We start from the raw sequence: 18,416 nt of genomic DNA on the forward strand, positions 1-18,416 counted from the left end.
TGTTGTGCATTCACCACCTCTGTTGAGTTTCAAAACATTTTATTACCCCAGACATAATTTGAATTTTTTAATGTACGTTTTTGGAAAGAAGAGTTTTAGAATAGTGTTCTTTATTCTGTAAGTCATTTGCTTATAGTCTGATAGAGTGCTGAATTGTAATTATGTTTATCTTTAGGTGATTTCAAGTGTCCTGTCAAAGAGGAAATAGCAATTACCAGTGGTGAATGGGAAGTTCTTGGCCGGCATGGATCTAATGTATGTTCTCTTATTCTACTGATATGTTTGGTCAACATCTGCTGTGTTTATGCGGTACTGAAAAGCAGTAGTGCAACTTCATATGACCCTGATGTTTTGAAACTATTAAATTAGGGACTTAAAGGACTCAAGTTGTTAGAAGGGAAAAATCTTTGGTTAAGTTCTAAATCTCCCCCATTTTATAGCTCTGGTATCAGATGTGTACTGGTTACTTAAGGTCAGTGTTTTCAAATATAATGTTGCTGCTTAACAAGGAAGGGGCTGGGCCATACTTTCTGAGTCTGCAAAAGTGAGTTGGGATATTGTTTGAAAATTATGTTTGTGTCTCTTATAGACTGCTCATGTCATTTCTACATTAAAAATTGCATTTATTACTTCTGAGGTAGTGATTCTCTTTTACTTACCTGTTTATCTCACAAATGTAAAATTTTATCCACCACCTGCCAAGAGTGATGGACCTATGTACAGAGTGTAGACCGATAGGGAAAAGGGGGAAAATCCACCCTCTGTTTCCTCTCAGCGTGCGGTTTTCTGTATCATTTCGGTGAATTCTCATTCTTTTGCCTTTCACAGTATTTTGTGTTTGTTTCAACTTTCAGTTAGATGGTCAGTTTCATGAGATCTCTAAGAACTTCATCCTTTATAGGTGTGATACATAGTTAAGTTGATACATGCTACCAGGATTTAGTGAAGGCTTATGATTCCCTCAAATTGTTTGGAGATTTATTGAAGGATTATGTATACTGGTATACTGGCTACTCTAGAAGTCGCTCATAGTCCCCAATGTGATGAAGGAGAAAAAGTGAAGATCCACATCTCAGATTTGGTTTTGTTGGTAAAAACTTTAGAATATCATAGGCAACTGTTAAAGTTTGATTTCCGCTGATAAGAAGTTCTGATAACAAAAAATTACACTGATGTAAACTTCCTGCTTTGTAATTGTTGGATAATACTTAAGGAAACCCCAGAATTGTATTTATGTAAATCTGAACCTCATTTGGGCAACCTAAACATCTTCCTGCTACTTGCCATTATGTGCAGCAGTTTTCTTCTTTGTGTCATGCTTACTTATGTAATGTGCTTATGTCTCTCTTTCTTACCCTTCTGTATTCCCCTCTATCCCTGCTTTATTTTTCTAAGTTACCTCTTCATTCTCTGCTTTTGCCAGTGACCTTGTTCTCACCCAAAGATTTTTTTTATTATTATTTTTTTAATGTTTATTCACTTTCTGAGAGAGAGACAGAGCATGAGCCAGGGAGGGGCAGAGAGAGGGAGATGGAGACACAGAATCTGAAGCAGGCTACAGGCTCTGAGCTATCAGCACAGAGCCCAGTGCAGGGCCCAAACCGTAAGATCAGGACGTGAGCCAAAGTTGGATGCTTAACCAACTGAGTCACCCAGGTGCCCCTCCCACCCAAAGATATTTAATGGCAGTAATTGGCTAATGCTTCGAGACTTTTAAGCCCATGTACTCACTATTGAGGTGGTACTCAAAGTATGGTCCTTGGACCAACTGCCCAGCCTCAACATTTTAGAAAGGTAAATTCTCAGGCCCACCATAGACCTCCTGAATCAGAAATAATGGGGGAGGGGTGCCTGGGTGGCCCAGTCAGTTGGGTGTCCGACTTCAGCTCAGGTCATGATCTCACAGTTCGTGAGTTTGGGCCCTGCGTTGGGCTCCGTGCTGGAAACTCAGCCTGGATCCTGCTTTGGATTCTGTGTTTCCTTCTCTCTCTGCCCCTCCCCCACGCACACTCTGTCTCTCTCTCTCTCTGTCTCTCAAAAATAAGTAAACATTTTGGGGCGCCTGGGTGGCGCAGTCGGTTAAGCGTCCAACTTCAGCCAGGTCACGATCTCGCAGTCCGTGAGTTCGAGCCCCGCGTCAGGCTCTGGGCTGATGGCTCGGAGCCTGGAGCCTGTTTCCGATTCTGTGTCTCCCTCTCTCTCTGCCCCTCCCCCGTTCATGCTCTGTCTCTCTGTGTCCCAAAAAAAAATAAATAAACGTTGAAAAAAAAATTAAAAAAAAAAAATAAGTAAACATTTAAAAAAGAAAAGAAAAAAGAAATAATGGTGGTGGGATCCAGCCCTCTGCTTAACAAGCCCCTCAAAGTGATTCTGATACTTTTCTTGAATAAAGTAGTTACATGAAACAAAGAAAAATACCATTATAATCCGGGGTGAGAAATTAACCAGTTATTTCTTCAGTTTTGAAAGTCCTGACCCCCAGCTGCTAGGTCCAGAGCAGAACCTGATCAATGCATACCTGTGAAGCTTCATGAATGTTTGTTCTGGCATTTCCTATCACTTGTATCCTTTCTGTATATCTCATATGGGCTTACTTAATCTCAACTGTGTTTCTGTTCCTGTGTATGCTAAAATATGTTTGATAATGAAGAAGCTTCCTGGAGAAAATGTGGCATTTGAAAATACTTGCTTTTGTAAATGTATCCATGTTTTCTTTGCTGTGTTAAAAAATTTGAATTTCATTGAACACTGAGTAGGCTGGTAGATTTTTTTAAAGAGACAATAAAAGCCATTTATTTAAACACTTACTGTAATTTGGGGAAAATATGAAGTGAATTCAGCTGTGAGTGCACTTAGTTTTTTGAGTTCTGAATAAAGACTTAAAAAGATCTTACCTACATTTACAAACTATACCAGTATTGAAACTGAGTTCAGTTATTTCCCAACCCAATAGTTAAAATACTTCTGCAAGTTTGTACAAAAGGCCAAAAAAGTACTGCCTAAATTAATACTGCACTGAGAAAAATACAGGATGCTACAATTAGAGTCTTTTAAGTACATATGAATGGTTGGCCTAACCTGCAATGTAGGAATTTTTTTTCCCTATAAGGTATGTTTTATTGAAATAACTCCTGTATTTTAAGAAAAGCACACATTTTTACCATATAGGAAATTCTAATAATAGCATGCAATTCAAGTGTCCTTTTTCTTTCCGGGAAAGATATATTCTTAGGTATAAGTCATAAGCAAAACCAACTCAGGTTTATTAACATTTGTGGCAAAATTTTTTAAGAGGCGCAAGTCAAAGGGTGACTCAAATGATTGGAAGTTGTTTGTTGAATTACTGGCCCTTGCCAAGGTCCTGCTAGCACTGGTTTTTCTGTTGTTGTTTTTTGGCAGATCCAGGTTGATGAAGTCAGGAAACTGGTGTATTTTGAAGGCACCAAGGACTCTCCTTTAGAACATCACCTGTATGTGGTCAGTTATGTAAATCCTGGAGAGGTGACAAGGCTGACTGACCGTGGCTATTCCCACTCTTGCTGCATCAGCCAGGTATTAAGTCCCTGTTGGAAAAGGGTTTCCTATCAATTGAAAAACTCTCTGCTCATATAATACTCCATTTGAGTAATGTGAAAATCAGTGAAATTGGCCTGCAGAAGTCTGATTCTCTGAAGAAAAAAAGTTAAGGTTTTAACTTTAGCATCATATATGGACATAAATGATCAGACTCTTAACCATACTCCTGCTCTGGCACCATGAGGGAAAAAGTAATTGTTTCTCCTTTCTCTAGCATTGTGACTTCTTTATAAGTAAGTATAGTAACCAGAAGAATCCACACTGTGTGTCCCTTTACAAGCTATCAAGTCCTGAAGATGACCCAACTTGCAAAACAAAGGAATTTTGGGCCACCATTTTGGATTCAGCAGGTACTCATTTCCCTGAACCTGATTTTAAGTAGGATTAGTACATAAGTGCACTAAACCTGTCTCATATGTCCACATTCTCATCTCTTGCCACCACTTATCCCTGAGCTGCTGAGTTCCTGATTGATCCCACCCTTCCTATTCTATCAACCACCAAATAAGATGCATTAACCTCCCACTCAGGCAGGAGCAGGTCTGGAAGGCCTTTTTGAAGATTGTGTTTTGTTTTGTTTTGTTTCTGTTTTGTTTTAAGTTCAGTAATCTCTGCACTCAATGTAGGGCTCGAACTCACAACCCTGAGATCAGAAGTCGCACACTCTTCCAGTTGAGCCAGCCAGGTGCCCCCTGGAAGACCTTTTTTTGTTGTTTGTTTGTTTGTTTGTTTGTTTGTTTTAATGTTTATTTTTGAGAGAGAGAGAGCATGAGTGGGAGAGGAGCAGAGAGAGGCGGGGTGGGGTGGACAGAGGATCCAAAGCAGGCTCTGCACTGACAGCACAGAGCCCGATGCAGGGCTCAAACTCATGAACCATGAGATCGTGACCTGAGCCAAAGTCGGATGGATGCTCAATGGCCTGAACCACCCAGGCACCCCTGGAAGGCCTTTTTTTTTTTTTTTTTTTTAATTTTTTTTTTTCAACGTTTATTTATTTTTGGGACAGAGAGAGACAGAGCATGAACGGGGGAGGGGCAGAGAGAGAGGGAGACACAGAATCGGAAACAGGCTCCAGGCTCCGAGCCATCAGCCCAGAGCCTGACGCGGGGCTCGAACTCACGGACCGCGAGATCGTGACCTGGCTGAAGTCGGACGCTTAACCGACTGCGCCACCCAGGCGCCCCTGGAAGGCCTTTTTGAAAATAAGAATAAAATAGTCACAGTATCAGCTTGAAAACTATTTGTTCACATGTTTGGATGATTTCCCAGATAAACAAATAACCAAGTGGCAGCTTTCTTTCTTTTAAAGCATTTGCAATGGCCATCTTAATAAAAGATAGAACGCTTGTTCTATGTAAGAGTGAAGAACACGGAATTATCTATTTTTTAAATGCTTGATTTCTTAAAAAAAAAAAGGACTAATTTTGCATATCTTTAGTCTACTTTCTCCCCAAGTTCTTTTTCCTGTTAAGTATTTTCACTCATGAATATGTGCTAAGGGATTAAGAACTTAATGCAAAACCACAGGGTATGTTCTGTTGTCCACAAGTAGGATTTGTAATATGGTGACAATCTCTGCTTAGGTTGTAACATCATCCAATATACAGTCTTAGGGTAGGTCTCTATAGCTTTGGTAAACCAAAGACTGATTGTGACTTTCTTTTTTTCTGGGTCCTGGTTAGGTTTATTCTCTAATGATCAGAAACAGATGTTTATTGAGCACCTGCTATGAGCAAGTTAAATTGACTGAGTTAAATTTGTGCTTCCAATTTCTAATCAGATATATGGCTTAACCATCATTAAGTTACACTGAACCAAGCACTAAGTATTTGTATAGTGCTGCATCTAAATACCTCCTAGGCTCCATGAACTAGTCAGAATACATTGTATCTGCTTTTGAAATAGGTAATGTGATATGTTCAGTAGATTTTCTTTTTTAAAAATAAATGTTTTTGCTTAATTTCTTGCTGACCACCTGAAAGGGAGATGGTCAGTTATTTGTGTGTAGAGTTGTGGGTTATGGTTTCTTTTCCTTGCTCGCAGATTTTAGAGCTCCCGTGAAGAACTCCCTTTACATACTCACTTTTGTTATCTCCTCATAGGTCCTCTGCCTGACTATACCCCTCCAGAAATTTTTTCTTTTGAAAGTACTACTGGATTTACATTGTATGGGATGCTGTACAAACCTCATGATCTACAACCTGGAAAGAAATACCCCACTGTGCTGTTCATATATGGTGGTCCTCAGGTGGGCCTGTTTATTTATTTTAATTTTTTTATTTTGACTCCAGTATTGTTAACATACAGTGTTATATTAGTTTCAGGTGTACAGGATAGTGAATCAGCAATTCACATCACCCAGCCCTCATCACAAGTACACTCCTTAATCCCCTGATATCACCTATTTCACTCATCCCTCCACCCACCTCTCAGGTGGGCATATTTATATGCATACGTGTGTGTGTGTTTGTGTGTGTGTGTGTATACACATATTTTTTGGGGGGGGGGTGATTTGTATTTTAAATGTCTCGTCAATTGTTTAAGTTAAGATGTGAACATTGTTGGGCCTCTGCTGTTATTGACTCTGGCTTATGTTCTAATTCCTGTTTAGAAGTTGGATTTTGTTACATGGCTAATGTGTAAATAAGTGTCAATTTCTTAATTTACAGTAGGACTGTAACAGTCATTGGAGAATGAAATATCATGTCAGTAGGTATATATGTTGTCTTTTATGTAGAGAAGAATCTTGTTTGGGAAATGAAATTAAATAGTTAACTGTCCTGGTAAGTAAAAAGAATCTTAATAGATATTTGCAGAAGCCTTGGTAACCTAATGAGTTACCTCTCTCCATTCTAAGTCTGTATCTCTCAAGCAGACTAGAATATTTTTATCCGCTAGTTAAGGCAACTGTTACACTTCTATTCAACACTATAAGAGTTTACACTGTAATATTCCTTTTTCTGGATGAAATATTAGCATGTAAATATTAAGTAAATTCTGTTGACTATCAGAGTAAATAAAGTATTTGGGGTAGGTGCATTGGTTAATTGGCACTTTTTAAAAATGTCTATTGACTATCTTAAACTGGGCCCTTGAAGAAATTAGAATATAATTACACTGTTTTTATAGTGCAGCTCTTGACTCAGTAAATATCCTTTATAATTATACCTAGTTATCCAGTATTTGGAAATGTATTTAGATGCTAAGATATCCAAAAAATAGGGGTGCCTGGCTGGCTCAGTTGGTAGAGCATGCGACTCTTGATCTCAGGGTCTTGAGTTCAAGCCCCACATTGGGTGTAGAGCTTTATTATTTTTTTTAAGTTTATTTGTTTTGAGAGAAAGAGAGCAGGGGAGGGGCAGAGAGAGAAGGAGAAAGAGAGAATCGCAAGTGGACTCCACACTGTCACTGTGGGGCCCAACATGGGGCTCAAACTCACAAACCATAAGATCATGACCTGAGCCAAAATCAAGAGTTGGACACTTAACCAGCTGCACTTAACCCGCTGAGCTGCCCAGGCTCCCCAGAGCTAAAGAAAGAGAGAGAGAGAGAGAGAGAGAGAGAAAGAAAGAAAGGAGAGAGAAAGAAAGAGGGAGGGAGGGAGAGAGAGAGAAAGGAAGAAAGAGAGAGGGAGGAAGGGGAAGGAAGAAAGAGAGAGAAAGAAAAGAAAGAAAAGGACATCCAAAAAATAAAAGCAAAATAACTATATAAGCCACAAAATCTCAGCAATGACGATCATATATCAAGTTAAATCACTTTGCCATCGTTAAGATTTTTTTCAAACATGATTCACATTTGTATTATACTCATCTACACAGAAATCATAAACATTTAAATTAGCCTTCCATTAAAAACTTGAAGCTGAATCTTTGTAAACTTTAAAAAAAGGCTTAAAACAAAGAAATTCAAGAGAGAAATTACAGGATACTCTCAGAAGCTTTACATGTTTTTGTTACGTTATTTTGATATTAAGGCTGAGTAAGAAGGATGTTTCTCCTTTCCAGTGAAGAAGTGATATATGAGGTATGTGACAAACACACTATAAAAACTAACTGCTTGTGTAGATTTTTAAGACAAAAGGAATCCTTATATTATTCCTCATTACTAATTATGTTTAAAAAGTCTAACCCACATAGAAGGATATTCAGCACCACTAGTCATTAGGGAAATGAAAATCCAAATCACAATGAAATACTACTTCACACTCATTAGGATAGTTATTATGAAAAAAAAAGACAGAAAAAAGGAAAATAACAAATGTTGCTGAGGACGTGGAGAAATTGGAACTCATGCATTGCTGATGGGAATGTAAAGTGGTGCAGCTGCTGTGGCAAATAATATGGCAGTTCTTTAAACATAATGTTAAGTCTGATGCAGCAATTCCATTTCTGGGTGTATACCCAGAAGAATTGAAAGCAGAGACTTGGACAGATACTTGCACACCAACGTTCATTGCAGCATTATTCCCAATAGCCAAAAGCTGAAGCGCCCCAAGTGTCCTTTGACATGTGAATGGGTAAACAAAACGTGGTATATAATGGAACATTGTGCAGCCTTAAAAAGGAGATTCTAACACATGGTACAGCATGGGTGAACCTTGAGGACATTATGCTAAGTGAAATAAGCCAGACACAAAAGGACAAATATTGTATTACTCCACTTGTATGAGGTACCTAGAAGAAGCAAATTCATGGAGACAGAAAGTAGAATAGAGGTTGCCAGGAACTGGGGAAGGGATAGGAAGTTATCGAATAAGGTACGGAGTTTCTCTTTGAGGTGATGAAAAGGTTCTGGAAATGGATAGTGGTGATGGTTGCACAGCAGGGTGAATACTTAATGCCATTGAATTGTACACTTAAAATGGTCAAAATGGTAAATTTTATGTATATTTTACCATAATAAAAAATCTTAGCCAATGCAGTTAAAATAAAATTGTTTAATTGTTTAGAGTATTTTATGAGTACAACTATACTTACACTTACAGAAACAGTTTCTTCTCAGAATACTCTGTTCGGTTTGCAAGATTTCCCCAAGAGACTTTGCATGATAGAATGCCTCTGGCCCTTCAACGCACTGGGATTATCCATCCTCTTGTTGACTCCATTTGGGTTAATTATGAAGATATTCCTTAATACAAGAGCAGATCTTTTTTTAATTATTATTTCTAAGTTTACTTATTTATTTTGAGAAAGACAGAGACAGCACAAGTTGGGGGGGGGGGGGCGGGCAGAGAGAGAGGGAGAGAGGGAGAAGCCCAAGCAGGCCCAGCACTGCCAGCATAGAGCCTAACATGGGGCTCAAACTCACAAAACTGAGATCAAGACCTGTGCTGAAACCAAGAGTTGGGCACTTAACCAACTAAGCCACCCAGGCACCCCAAGGCCACATCTTTTTTAATAGCACAGAAAGCCTTGTGAACTTTGATTAAATCTTGTAAGCAATCCAAACTGTGTTCTTTCTCCGAGTATATTCAGTGCAAAGTGGGAATCTGTTGATTGGCAACAGTATCGCAATTTGTAACATGAAGTGGATTACTTTGTCACTAAATGCAACAATGTCTGTAGTTGGACAAAAGTGATAATCCAAGAAAGCAGCAAATATTTCCAGTTAAAGTCATTAGTTCTGTAAACTCTTAGTTCTGTAAACTCTTCATTGATAACAGCTGTATGTTTTAAATGTTCATTTAACAAATCCTTGTGATGTTTCCTATGTGCCACATTCTGTAAATAGAAGTGCACAACAGAGAGACCTAAGTGATAGCAGGACACAGGTTTTGAAGAATGGATACTGAAGAAGAACTTTGAATCCTCAGTGCCAGAGGTCATTACGTTTAAGTTCCTTCTTCCAGAAGTAGCAGGCCTCTGGCTACAAAGGCAGAAACACTGGCTCTCAAGGGAAATTCATATCAGGCAATTGAGGCCATTTTTTTTGCATGACAACAGGCAAAGAAGTGAACTGAAGTAGTTTTCTTTACATAGTTATTTTGTGTTTTACGTCTAGTACTTTTTTCCGCTCCCTTCCTTTTTGCCCCTTCTCCCAAGATAGAAAGGAAAAACATCATTAACTATACTGGAATTCAAGTTTTTAAAAAATAATTTTTTTTTAAAGAAAGGGAAAACATCATTCTCCTGTCTGTATTTTTTATTCATTCATTCAGCAAATAGTTATTGGAGTTCCTAGTATGTCCCAGGTACTATTTTAGGCAGTGAGGATACCATAGCGAACAAGTCTGACTAAGGTCCCACCCTCATGGAGCTAAATAAGGAAAATAATAAATGAGTAGACATATAAAGTATATAACTTCATATAATGGAAGTGCTCTTTGGAGGGTGGCTCAGTCGCTTGAGTGTCCGACTCTTGATTTCATCTCAGGTCATGATCAAAGGGTTGTAGGATCAAGCCCCACTTTGGGCTCTGTGCTGAGCATGGAGCCTGCTTGAGATATTCTCTCTCTCTCCTCTCTCTTCTCTTCTCTTCTCTTCTCTTCTCTTCTCTTCTCTTCTCTTCTCTTCCTCCCTCCCTCTCCCCATCTGCCCCTCTCTGCCAGTCACACCCTCTCCCTCTCTAAAATAAGTAATTAAAATAAAACAAATTAAAAAAATTTTTAAATAGTAATTGTTGGGAAAGACGATGGCAAAGTGACTAAAATGGAAGTTCTGATAGGAAGTTCAGAGACTGTCTCTGAGGGTACATAAGATGAGAAGGAATGACCATGTTAAAGATCTGAAGGAAGAGTATTCCAGACAGAGGGAACAGTAAATAAATGTCAAGGTCCTGGGGATTAGAGTCAACTTGATATGGTTGATAATAGGGTTAGAGTCTAGTAAGTAGGGATTTGGTATGAGATGAGGTCAGAGAAATAGCCAAAGGTCAGATAATATAACATTTCAAAGGCAATGGTAAGGACCTTAGAATAAGATCTAAACTCTTTACTGTTTCAGGGAGCTAAGCTATAAAGTCTTACCAAATTTACATTTAAAAATCATCCCTCTGCTACCAAGTGAGTGGACTGTAGGAGAGCAAGAGTAGAAACAGGAAGACCAGTTTGGCCGTTGTTGCAGTGGTTACAGTGGCACTGAATATGCAGAAGTTCAAAACGAGAAGATTCTCTAGACACACAGCACACGCACACCAGTCCAGCCCAGTAAATGCTCAGTATATAGTTATTGTGTGAAGACGTGTTGATTATTTTTTAACTTGTGGCTGACTTGGTTTTCCCATTGGTTTCAGCCAGAAAAAACTTCTTTCATTTTTGCCAGAACCGTTTTTGTCGTAGTTTAATGTGTGGTCTTCGTGTCCACCAACACTGAACTTCTCTCAGCTTCTTTCCTCTAATTAAAGTCCTCTTTTCACTAGTTTATCTCTGTTGAGGCACTAAACTACATTTAATTTCTCAGTCATTTTGAGGTATAGGTTCTAGGGTGATAAAGCGATCTAAGAATTATCCTACCTTTTGCACTGATTTGTGTCACAGGAGAAAGGAAGCTGAGCTGGTCACAGTGTTTCATTAAAATACTGAATTTTTCCACTGCTAGTCAGGGACAATCCCAGAAGAGATAGATAGGGAGGAAAAAATGATCCTTGTCTCTGTCATCTGAATGGCATAGTTCTTTAGGGTAGTGGTAATGATTTTATCAACTTTTTTATGGGATAGGTTAAATCTCTTGTCTTGTATGTAATGAATATCAAGTTAATTTAAAAACAAGTCAGGGAGGGGGGAAATGGGGAGTTACTAATCAACGAGCATAAAGTCTCAAGTATGCAAGACGAATAAGTTCTAGAGATTTGTATCCTACTGTCCTACAATTAATAATGCTATATTGTACATTTAAAATTTTGTTAAGAGGGCACACCTTGTGATAAGTGTTCTTGCCACAAGAAAATAAAATTTCATTCTAAAAGCAAAATAATACAAAAAATTCAAGCTTTCTACTTTTCACAGCATCCTGTCACTTAATGCTTTTTTTATATTACCATATAATAAATTTCACTGAAATTGTATTTCTTCCTCAGGTGCAGTTGGTGAATAATCGATTTAAAGGAGTCAAGTATTTCCGCTTGAATACCCTAGCCTCTCTGGGTTATGTGGTTGTAGTGATAGACAACAGGGGATCCTGTCACCGAGGGCTTAAATTTGAAGGCGCCTTTAAATATAAAATGGTGTGTGAGCATACAAACATTTTTCTTTTTTAAGACATTTCTATTTTTTGGTTCATTGTTTGGTGTGAAGTCCCAGAGAGAGAGAGAGAGAGAGAGTTGGGGGAAGGGGCCGTAAGAGATGGAGAGAGAGAGAGAGAGAGAGAGAGAGAGAGAGAGAGAGAGAGAGAGAGTGTGTGTGTGTGTGTGTGTGTGTGTGTGTGTGTGTGAGAGAGAGAGAGAGAGAGAGAGAGAGAGAGGGAGGGAGAGAGAGAGGGAGGGAGAGCGAGAGTGTTCGGGGTGGGAGGGATGATGCAACTTGATATTCACTAGGCTAGTTCACATCCACCTGTATGTAACTTTGGGGAGCTGAGATAGAACCACTTTTGCACAGAAGTACCTTCTCTTTCTATTTGGTATGTCCAGCTTAGCCAGAAGGCAGCACCATTTAGTTTTCAGCATCCTGTCCCCTATTGAGAGGAATAATTGAGATTTGTTCTGTCCTCTGTGAAGAGAGAAATCAACTGATTAGTGCCTTCCTTGTGACAAGCCTCTTTCTCTCTACAGGAAGCTTTAAATGCTACCTTTTAGAGATGCCCCATGTCCTTTCTGCTGCTTTGGGAAATGATGAGAATCCGATGTTCCTTTTACACAGTAAGGCAGTTACTGTGTTTGCCAGTGTATTGGACACGCTGAGTAAGACATGGGATTTTCTCCCACAGCCAGTTCTTTGACCTTATGTTGTATTCTCATGTAAGTTTTTTTGTTTTTATTTTTGTTTTTGGCTCAGTGAAGTGAGATTGTGTGCACTGGCAGGCCTAGTAATACAGACAGGGTGGTGGTGGTAGGAATTAGGACTTAATAGGACTTTAAAGAAATAGTGTATGTTCAATTCCTAGAAATCGATAACGGGGAAATAGGAGGAAAGACCTCAAGAGTGATTCCTTCTGCTTTAGTGCATTAAGTTTTAAAAAGAAGTAAAATTAGTCAGCCACTTAAGGGGGCTAATTTTTTGTCTTTGGGTATAGGAAGGCTTGTTACAAGGAAGATGCTGACCTCTTAGCAGACAACAGAACAAATGGAAAGGGGAGATACCCATATACCAGGAACAGTTTGGGTCTTAGTAGGAAAGAACTTCATGACTCAGGGGTTACAAAACTCTGGACTGGCTAGCAATGGAAGCTATAGGCCCCTCTCTCTAACTAGAGTTAAAAAATTTTTTTTCGGCCAACAGAATGTCAATTGATAATGAATTCTTTAAAAACTACAGGTATTTTTTAGTAAAACCCATTTATCAGTTTTAAAAGCACTCTTACAAGGAGACTTCTATTCATCAGAATGAGTGAAATGTTCTCCCTTTTTTGACAGGGTCAAATAGAAATTGACGATCAGGTGGAAGGACTCCAATATCTAGCTTCTCAATATGATTTCATTGACTTAGATCGTGTGGGCATCCATGGCTGGTCCTATGGAGGATATCTCTCCCTGATGGCATTAATGCAGAGGTCGGATATCTTTAGGGTATGTGACTTCCTATTGTACTTCTTTTTGTAGTAAGGGTAGAATTTTCTATAAATTGAGGATCTGAGAAAATGCCTATTTTTTGAAGGCTTACAGGGTTGGCAATATTATGGAATGTTAGAGTTTGTGTATCTGCAGTCATGCGAGATAATAGATGATCTTGTCAACTTGTGATAGCCATGTGAGATATATATTTACTTGTCTATGTCTGTATCTAGAACAAAAAACACATGTCAACTTGATAACCAGTTATTGGCTATTTATAGACATGCAGAGATTATGGGAGATAGCCATGATTAGTAAAACACACACAATGTGGATTGTAATTACTTATTTAATTACTGGACTGAAAGCTCTTAGGGCTAGGATTGTGTGCACATCACTGTATCTATCCTCAGTAGCCAAGCATAATGCTTGGCACATAGTAGGTACTAAATAAATCTTTATTGAATGACTACTGTATTAAATATGTAAATGTTGGTTACAATTTTATAAACAACTTCTTTGAAAAATACGCCAGAAGGAAATAAAGATGCTAAAAGTTGTTAAGAGAATGGCAATTGTGAAGTGTTTTTCTTTCTTAATATTTGAATAACATGATTTTATCTTACAGTGAAAATAATTTTTAAGAATTAAAATAATAGAGTTTTTGTTCTTGCATGTATATTCACATAAGCTTTATAATAACCACAAAATGAACTCTGAAAACTGTCATAATTTTCCCAGGCTTGCAGCTGTCAAAATAATTAGAATATTTAAATGTAAAACTGTGGGGACCTTAAAATGAGGGAAGTATTTAGTGCTTAAATATATTTCATTCATAATTTTTGTTAAAAATTCTGTACTCCCAGTAGAGGCTGAAAAAAAAAAAAAAAAAAAGAAAGAAATGACTGCTTTTTTGATATAAAAGCTGACACTTGTCACACTTTTTTTTCCCCAGTAGCAGGAATGAGTTTACACTGAGGCATTCATATGTTCTAGTTCAGTCTCCCCTTTCAACAAAGTGTCCCGTGTATATATTTCAACTAGCCCAGGTTAGGGGTTTGGTATGTGGCATGCCTGTGGAACATGAAGCTAACTGACTCACAAAGTATCGAATTCTTGACCTTGGCACTCCACTTTGATTTTCTGAGTTGCCTAACTCAGAAATGTATGCCCCAGTTGGGCATGTGGGGCAAAAGCCTAAGGATAATTTTAGCCTTTAAATTTGTAGTTAAACTTTCTCATTGCTAGCCATTCTTTTCTGGACCACACTTGATTGTCATTGTTGTCTTATGTAGGTTGCTATTGCTGGGGCCCCAGTCACTCTGTGGATCTTCTATGATACAGGCTACACGGAACGTTACATGGGCCACCCTGACCAGAATGAACAGGGCTATTACTTAGGATCTGTGGCCATGCAAGCAGAAAAGTTTCCCTCTGAGTAAGTTCAAGCTTTAAAGTTAAGATTATAAATTTAAAACTGTAGTGTTAAAATTTGTCTTTAATAATAATGAAAACTACAAATACTGCAAAACCAAGACTAATATTCTAAAGAATACTCGAGTGGCATAGCTATTTCTCAGAGCTGAGTTACAGGCCAGTTCATACACTTTGATTTTTTTATAAGTTATATTTGAAGCAATGAGGGTGCTGAAAGAAGTTTAATAAGTACGTAACTGTTTCAAGGTGGAAAATACTCTGTTTCTGCTTAAATATATTTTACGGATAATGTTTATGATTTTTCTTTCCCTATGGACAGGCTATAATTATTATATTGATATATGCTAATATCTTCATAAGAAATTGAACACATGATATTAAAAATTTTTTTAATCTTTTGTTACATGTAGTATCTGGTTAATATATTATAAATTTATTGAAAATGTTGAATTCTTATTTTAACATTTATAGTAGAAGTTAACTTTATTAACACTGATTATATTATTATACAGTTATATGTTTTCATATAATTATGTTATATAACTGTATATAGTTGTATATATTACATAACTATATTTACTAATAGGTAATTGTGATTAAAGGAGGTAAGTGGTTTTCCCAAATACTCTATTTTGCCTAATCCTCTGATATTTCCATTTCTCCAGACCAAATCGTTTACTACTTTTACATGGGTTCTTGGATGAGAATGTCCATTTTGCACACACCAGTATATTACTGAGTTTTTTAGTGAGGGCTGGAAAGCCCTATGATTTACAGGTGAGTTCTTCATCTTCTGATGGAATTAAGTATGATTAGTGATTGATTACTTTGAAATATAATAAACTATGGAGTAAAGCTAAATTTTCAGCTGTGGCCACTCTCTGCTTAAGAGATCTAAAGTCATAGACATAGATAGCAGTGCCTCTAGTTGCATAAAAATTAAGATTCTGTGGAAGTTGGACTAAAAACTGGCCTATTAGATTATATGACTGGTGTATCTGTATCTGCTTTCAGTTTGTAATCACGGAAAAGATGACAGGAGTCCATTCAGTGTCCTTTGCTTTTCTTCTTCCCCTTGGAAGGGTGAGGAAGTGCTACTTGATATCATTGGTTTTTAAAGATCTTTTAATTTTATATTATATTGACATTGGAACAGAAAGCAGCAAAGTAACCACCTCTGTTGCTCCTTACTCAAAAAAAGGGGGTTTTAAAACTTGTTCCTTCTTTCTTCCTCCTTTGTACTTCTTTCACAGATTATGTGCTCCTAAGAAATGAAAAATATTGTTTTTTCCTTTTTAAAAAAAATTTTTTTAATGTTTATTATTTTTGAGAGACAGAGACAGAACACGAGTTGGGGAGGGGCACAGAGAGAGGGAGACAGGCTGCAGACAGACGGACCAGGGAGACAGACGGAAGCAGGCTCCAGGCTCTGAGCAGTCAGTACGGAGCCCTAGGTGGGGCTTGAACCCCTGAACCGTGAGATCATGACCGGAGCCAAAGTCAGATGCTTAGCCACCTGAGCCATGCAGGTGCCCCTACTTTGTCCATTTTTATGTCTCAGTTGACATTTATGTAAGTAAACTGTGAGATATTTGTCTATAGCAGCAGTTTTCAAGCATTTTGGTCTCAGGATCCCTTTACATACCAAAGAACTTTCATTTATGTGGGTTGTATCTGTCACCATTTTCATATAAGATATTAAAACAAAGAAAAATTCTGTTTTTTTAAAATTTACTTATTTACTTAAGTAATCTCTGTCTGCATCCAACATGCGGCTTGAAATCATGACCCCAAGATCAAGAGCCTCATGCTTTTCCAACTGAGGCAGGCAGCCCCAAAACAAAAAAAAATTTTAAATATATTTTTAAATAACAATAATAAACTATTGTATGTTAGCACAAATCACAGTTTTTGTGGGAGAGAAAAACTATTTTCCAAAACAAACAAAAAATGAGAAAAGTAGCATTGTTTTTACATTTTTGTAAAATCCCTTTAATGTCTGGCTTAAGAAAGACACCCAGATTCTCCTATCTGCTCATATGCAACACATGCAACCTGTTGGGAATTGTTGTTTTGGCTAAAGTAGAGAGTAGTTTCCCACTATGTGCAGTTTTACTCTATAAGGCTTCAACTAACCCGCAGTCAGCTGCGATCAATCCAGAAGCAGACGATCCTCTTGATCTGACATAGCGTCAGAAGGTCAATAGCGGCCTAACGCTCTATCACAATGCCTGCATCATTCACCTCACTTCATCTCATCACATAAACATTTATCATCTCGCATTATAAGAAGAAGACTGAGCATAGTGCAAGATACTTTGAGAGCGAGACCACATTCACATAACTTTTATTACAGTATGTTGTTATGATTGTTTCATTATTAGCTATTGTTTATCTCTCACTGTGCCCAACTTATAAATTAAACCTTATCATATGTATGTATAGATGAGGGGGAACAGTACATACAGGGTTTGGTACTACCTGCAGTTTCAGGAATCCAGAGTTGGTCTTGGAATGTGCCCCCTGCAGATAAGGGGGGGACTACCGTGTGAAGAAACTACAGCCTCCCAGAATATGTAGTTAAGAAAGGGGAGGAATATTTTAGCCTTTTCGGATAATTGTGGATATTCTTCTTTGATACTACACCAAAACTGGACAAATCTTAGTTTCTTAAAGGTTAGTTTTAGTGGGGAATCTGAAGCCATATCTATAAGTGTTTCATACTCTGTTACGTTAAAATTTGTTGGATCTTATATTTGAAATGGATCTTTTGTACATGCATTGGGCATCTGGAAAATACTGGTTCACTGTGTGACGTCAGTCTTCTAAATGTTGACTCCTTTCATTATAGAATATTTTTAAGGTCACATATATTAATATTACCTCTGATCTCACCAGAAATGTTTGTAAGTTTGGGGGAGGCTCATGATACAAGTTCTCCAAAATTCTTTTTTTTTTTTTTTTAATGTTTATTTTTGAGACAGAGAGAGACACAGCATGAGCAGGGGAGGGGCAGTGAGAGAGGGAGACACAGAATCTGAAACAGGCTCCAGGCTCTGAGCTGTCAGCACAGAGCCCGACACGGGGCTCGAACCCATGAACTGCGAGATCGTGACCTGAGCTGAGGTCGGACGCTTAGCCGACTGAGCCACCCAGGCGCTCCACAAGTTTTCGAAATTCTGATTTCCCCTCAAAAGCTCAAAGTTTATCATTGGTAGCAGTGTTGTCCTTGAGGTGACCAGCTCACTTCATTCATTTTTGAGCAGGTGTTTGCCAGACACCCCGGTCTGAGTCACCATGGTCGTCAGTCATTGTTCCAAACTGAAAATGGAGCTCCGTTTACGAAGTGGCATCTCGGCCTGCAGCTGGGCCTGTGGTGCTTCTCCTTGAGACGTCCTGGAGCAGACTTGCTTTCTGCACTCTTTTCACTTTATCACCACAGAATATTTAAAAAGACAACTATTCAAGGGTTGCAGTTTCATAAAATTCTAATTTTTACTGCTACCTAAGTGAAATTGGCATTTTTGTTTTTACTACAAGTGTAGTACAATTTATTGTCACTGCCTTGATTCATACTAAGGCACTGACACTTTTTACCCATCATTGCTTTTGCATTATTGGTGCAAATGCCAACACAGTGAATAAAGGTAAATTGTTCTGAAAGTGGTTTTGACCTTATGTATCCCCTGAAAGGGTTTCTGAGGACCCCAGAAGTCTGTAGATCATACTTGGAGAACCACTGATCTATAGAGAGGTTGTGT

General features: G+C 38.2%; 1 protein-coding gene across 4 annotated transcripts in view; it reads left to right on the plus strand.

The window, feature by feature from the left end:
• DPP8 (dipeptidyl peptidase 8) overlaps positions 1-18,416 on the plus strand; it is a 69,191-nt gene that overhangs the window by 45,952 nt on the left and 4,823 nt on the right. For 2 of the 4 annotated variants that reach the window (XM_047074933.1, XM_047074934.1), the window contains 8 exons: positions 176-255; positions 3,400-3,552; positions 3,791-3,926; positions 5,679-5,824; positions 11,590-11,736; positions 13,081-13,233; positions 14,514-14,656; positions 15,321-15,432. In XM_047074933.1, coding sequence (XP_046930889.1) covers positions 176-255; positions 3,400-3,552; positions 3,791-3,926; positions 5,679-5,824; positions 11,590-11,736; positions 13,081-13,233; positions 14,514-14,656; positions 15,321-15,432 — 1,070 coding nt within the window. Of the gene's footprint in view, positions 1-175; positions 256-3,399; positions 3,553-3,790; positions 3,927-5,678; positions 5,825-11,589; positions 11,737-12,279; positions 12,466-13,080; positions 13,234-14,513; positions 14,657-15,320; positions 15,433-18,416 lie in introns of those variants that run through there. The other 2 variants (XR_006961266.1, XM_047074935.1) reach the window with 2 other exon arrangements.

This window comes from Lynx rufus, unplaced genomic scaffold (genome assembly GCF_022079265.1).
Source record: "Lynx rufus isolate CCGP_SWC_20201006 ecotype Redwood Valley unplaced genomic scaffold, mLynRuf1.p SCAF_13, whole genome shotgun sequence".
Classification (NCBI taxonomy): Eukaryota; Metazoa; Chordata; class Mammalia; order Carnivora; family Felidae; genus Lynx; species Lynx rufus.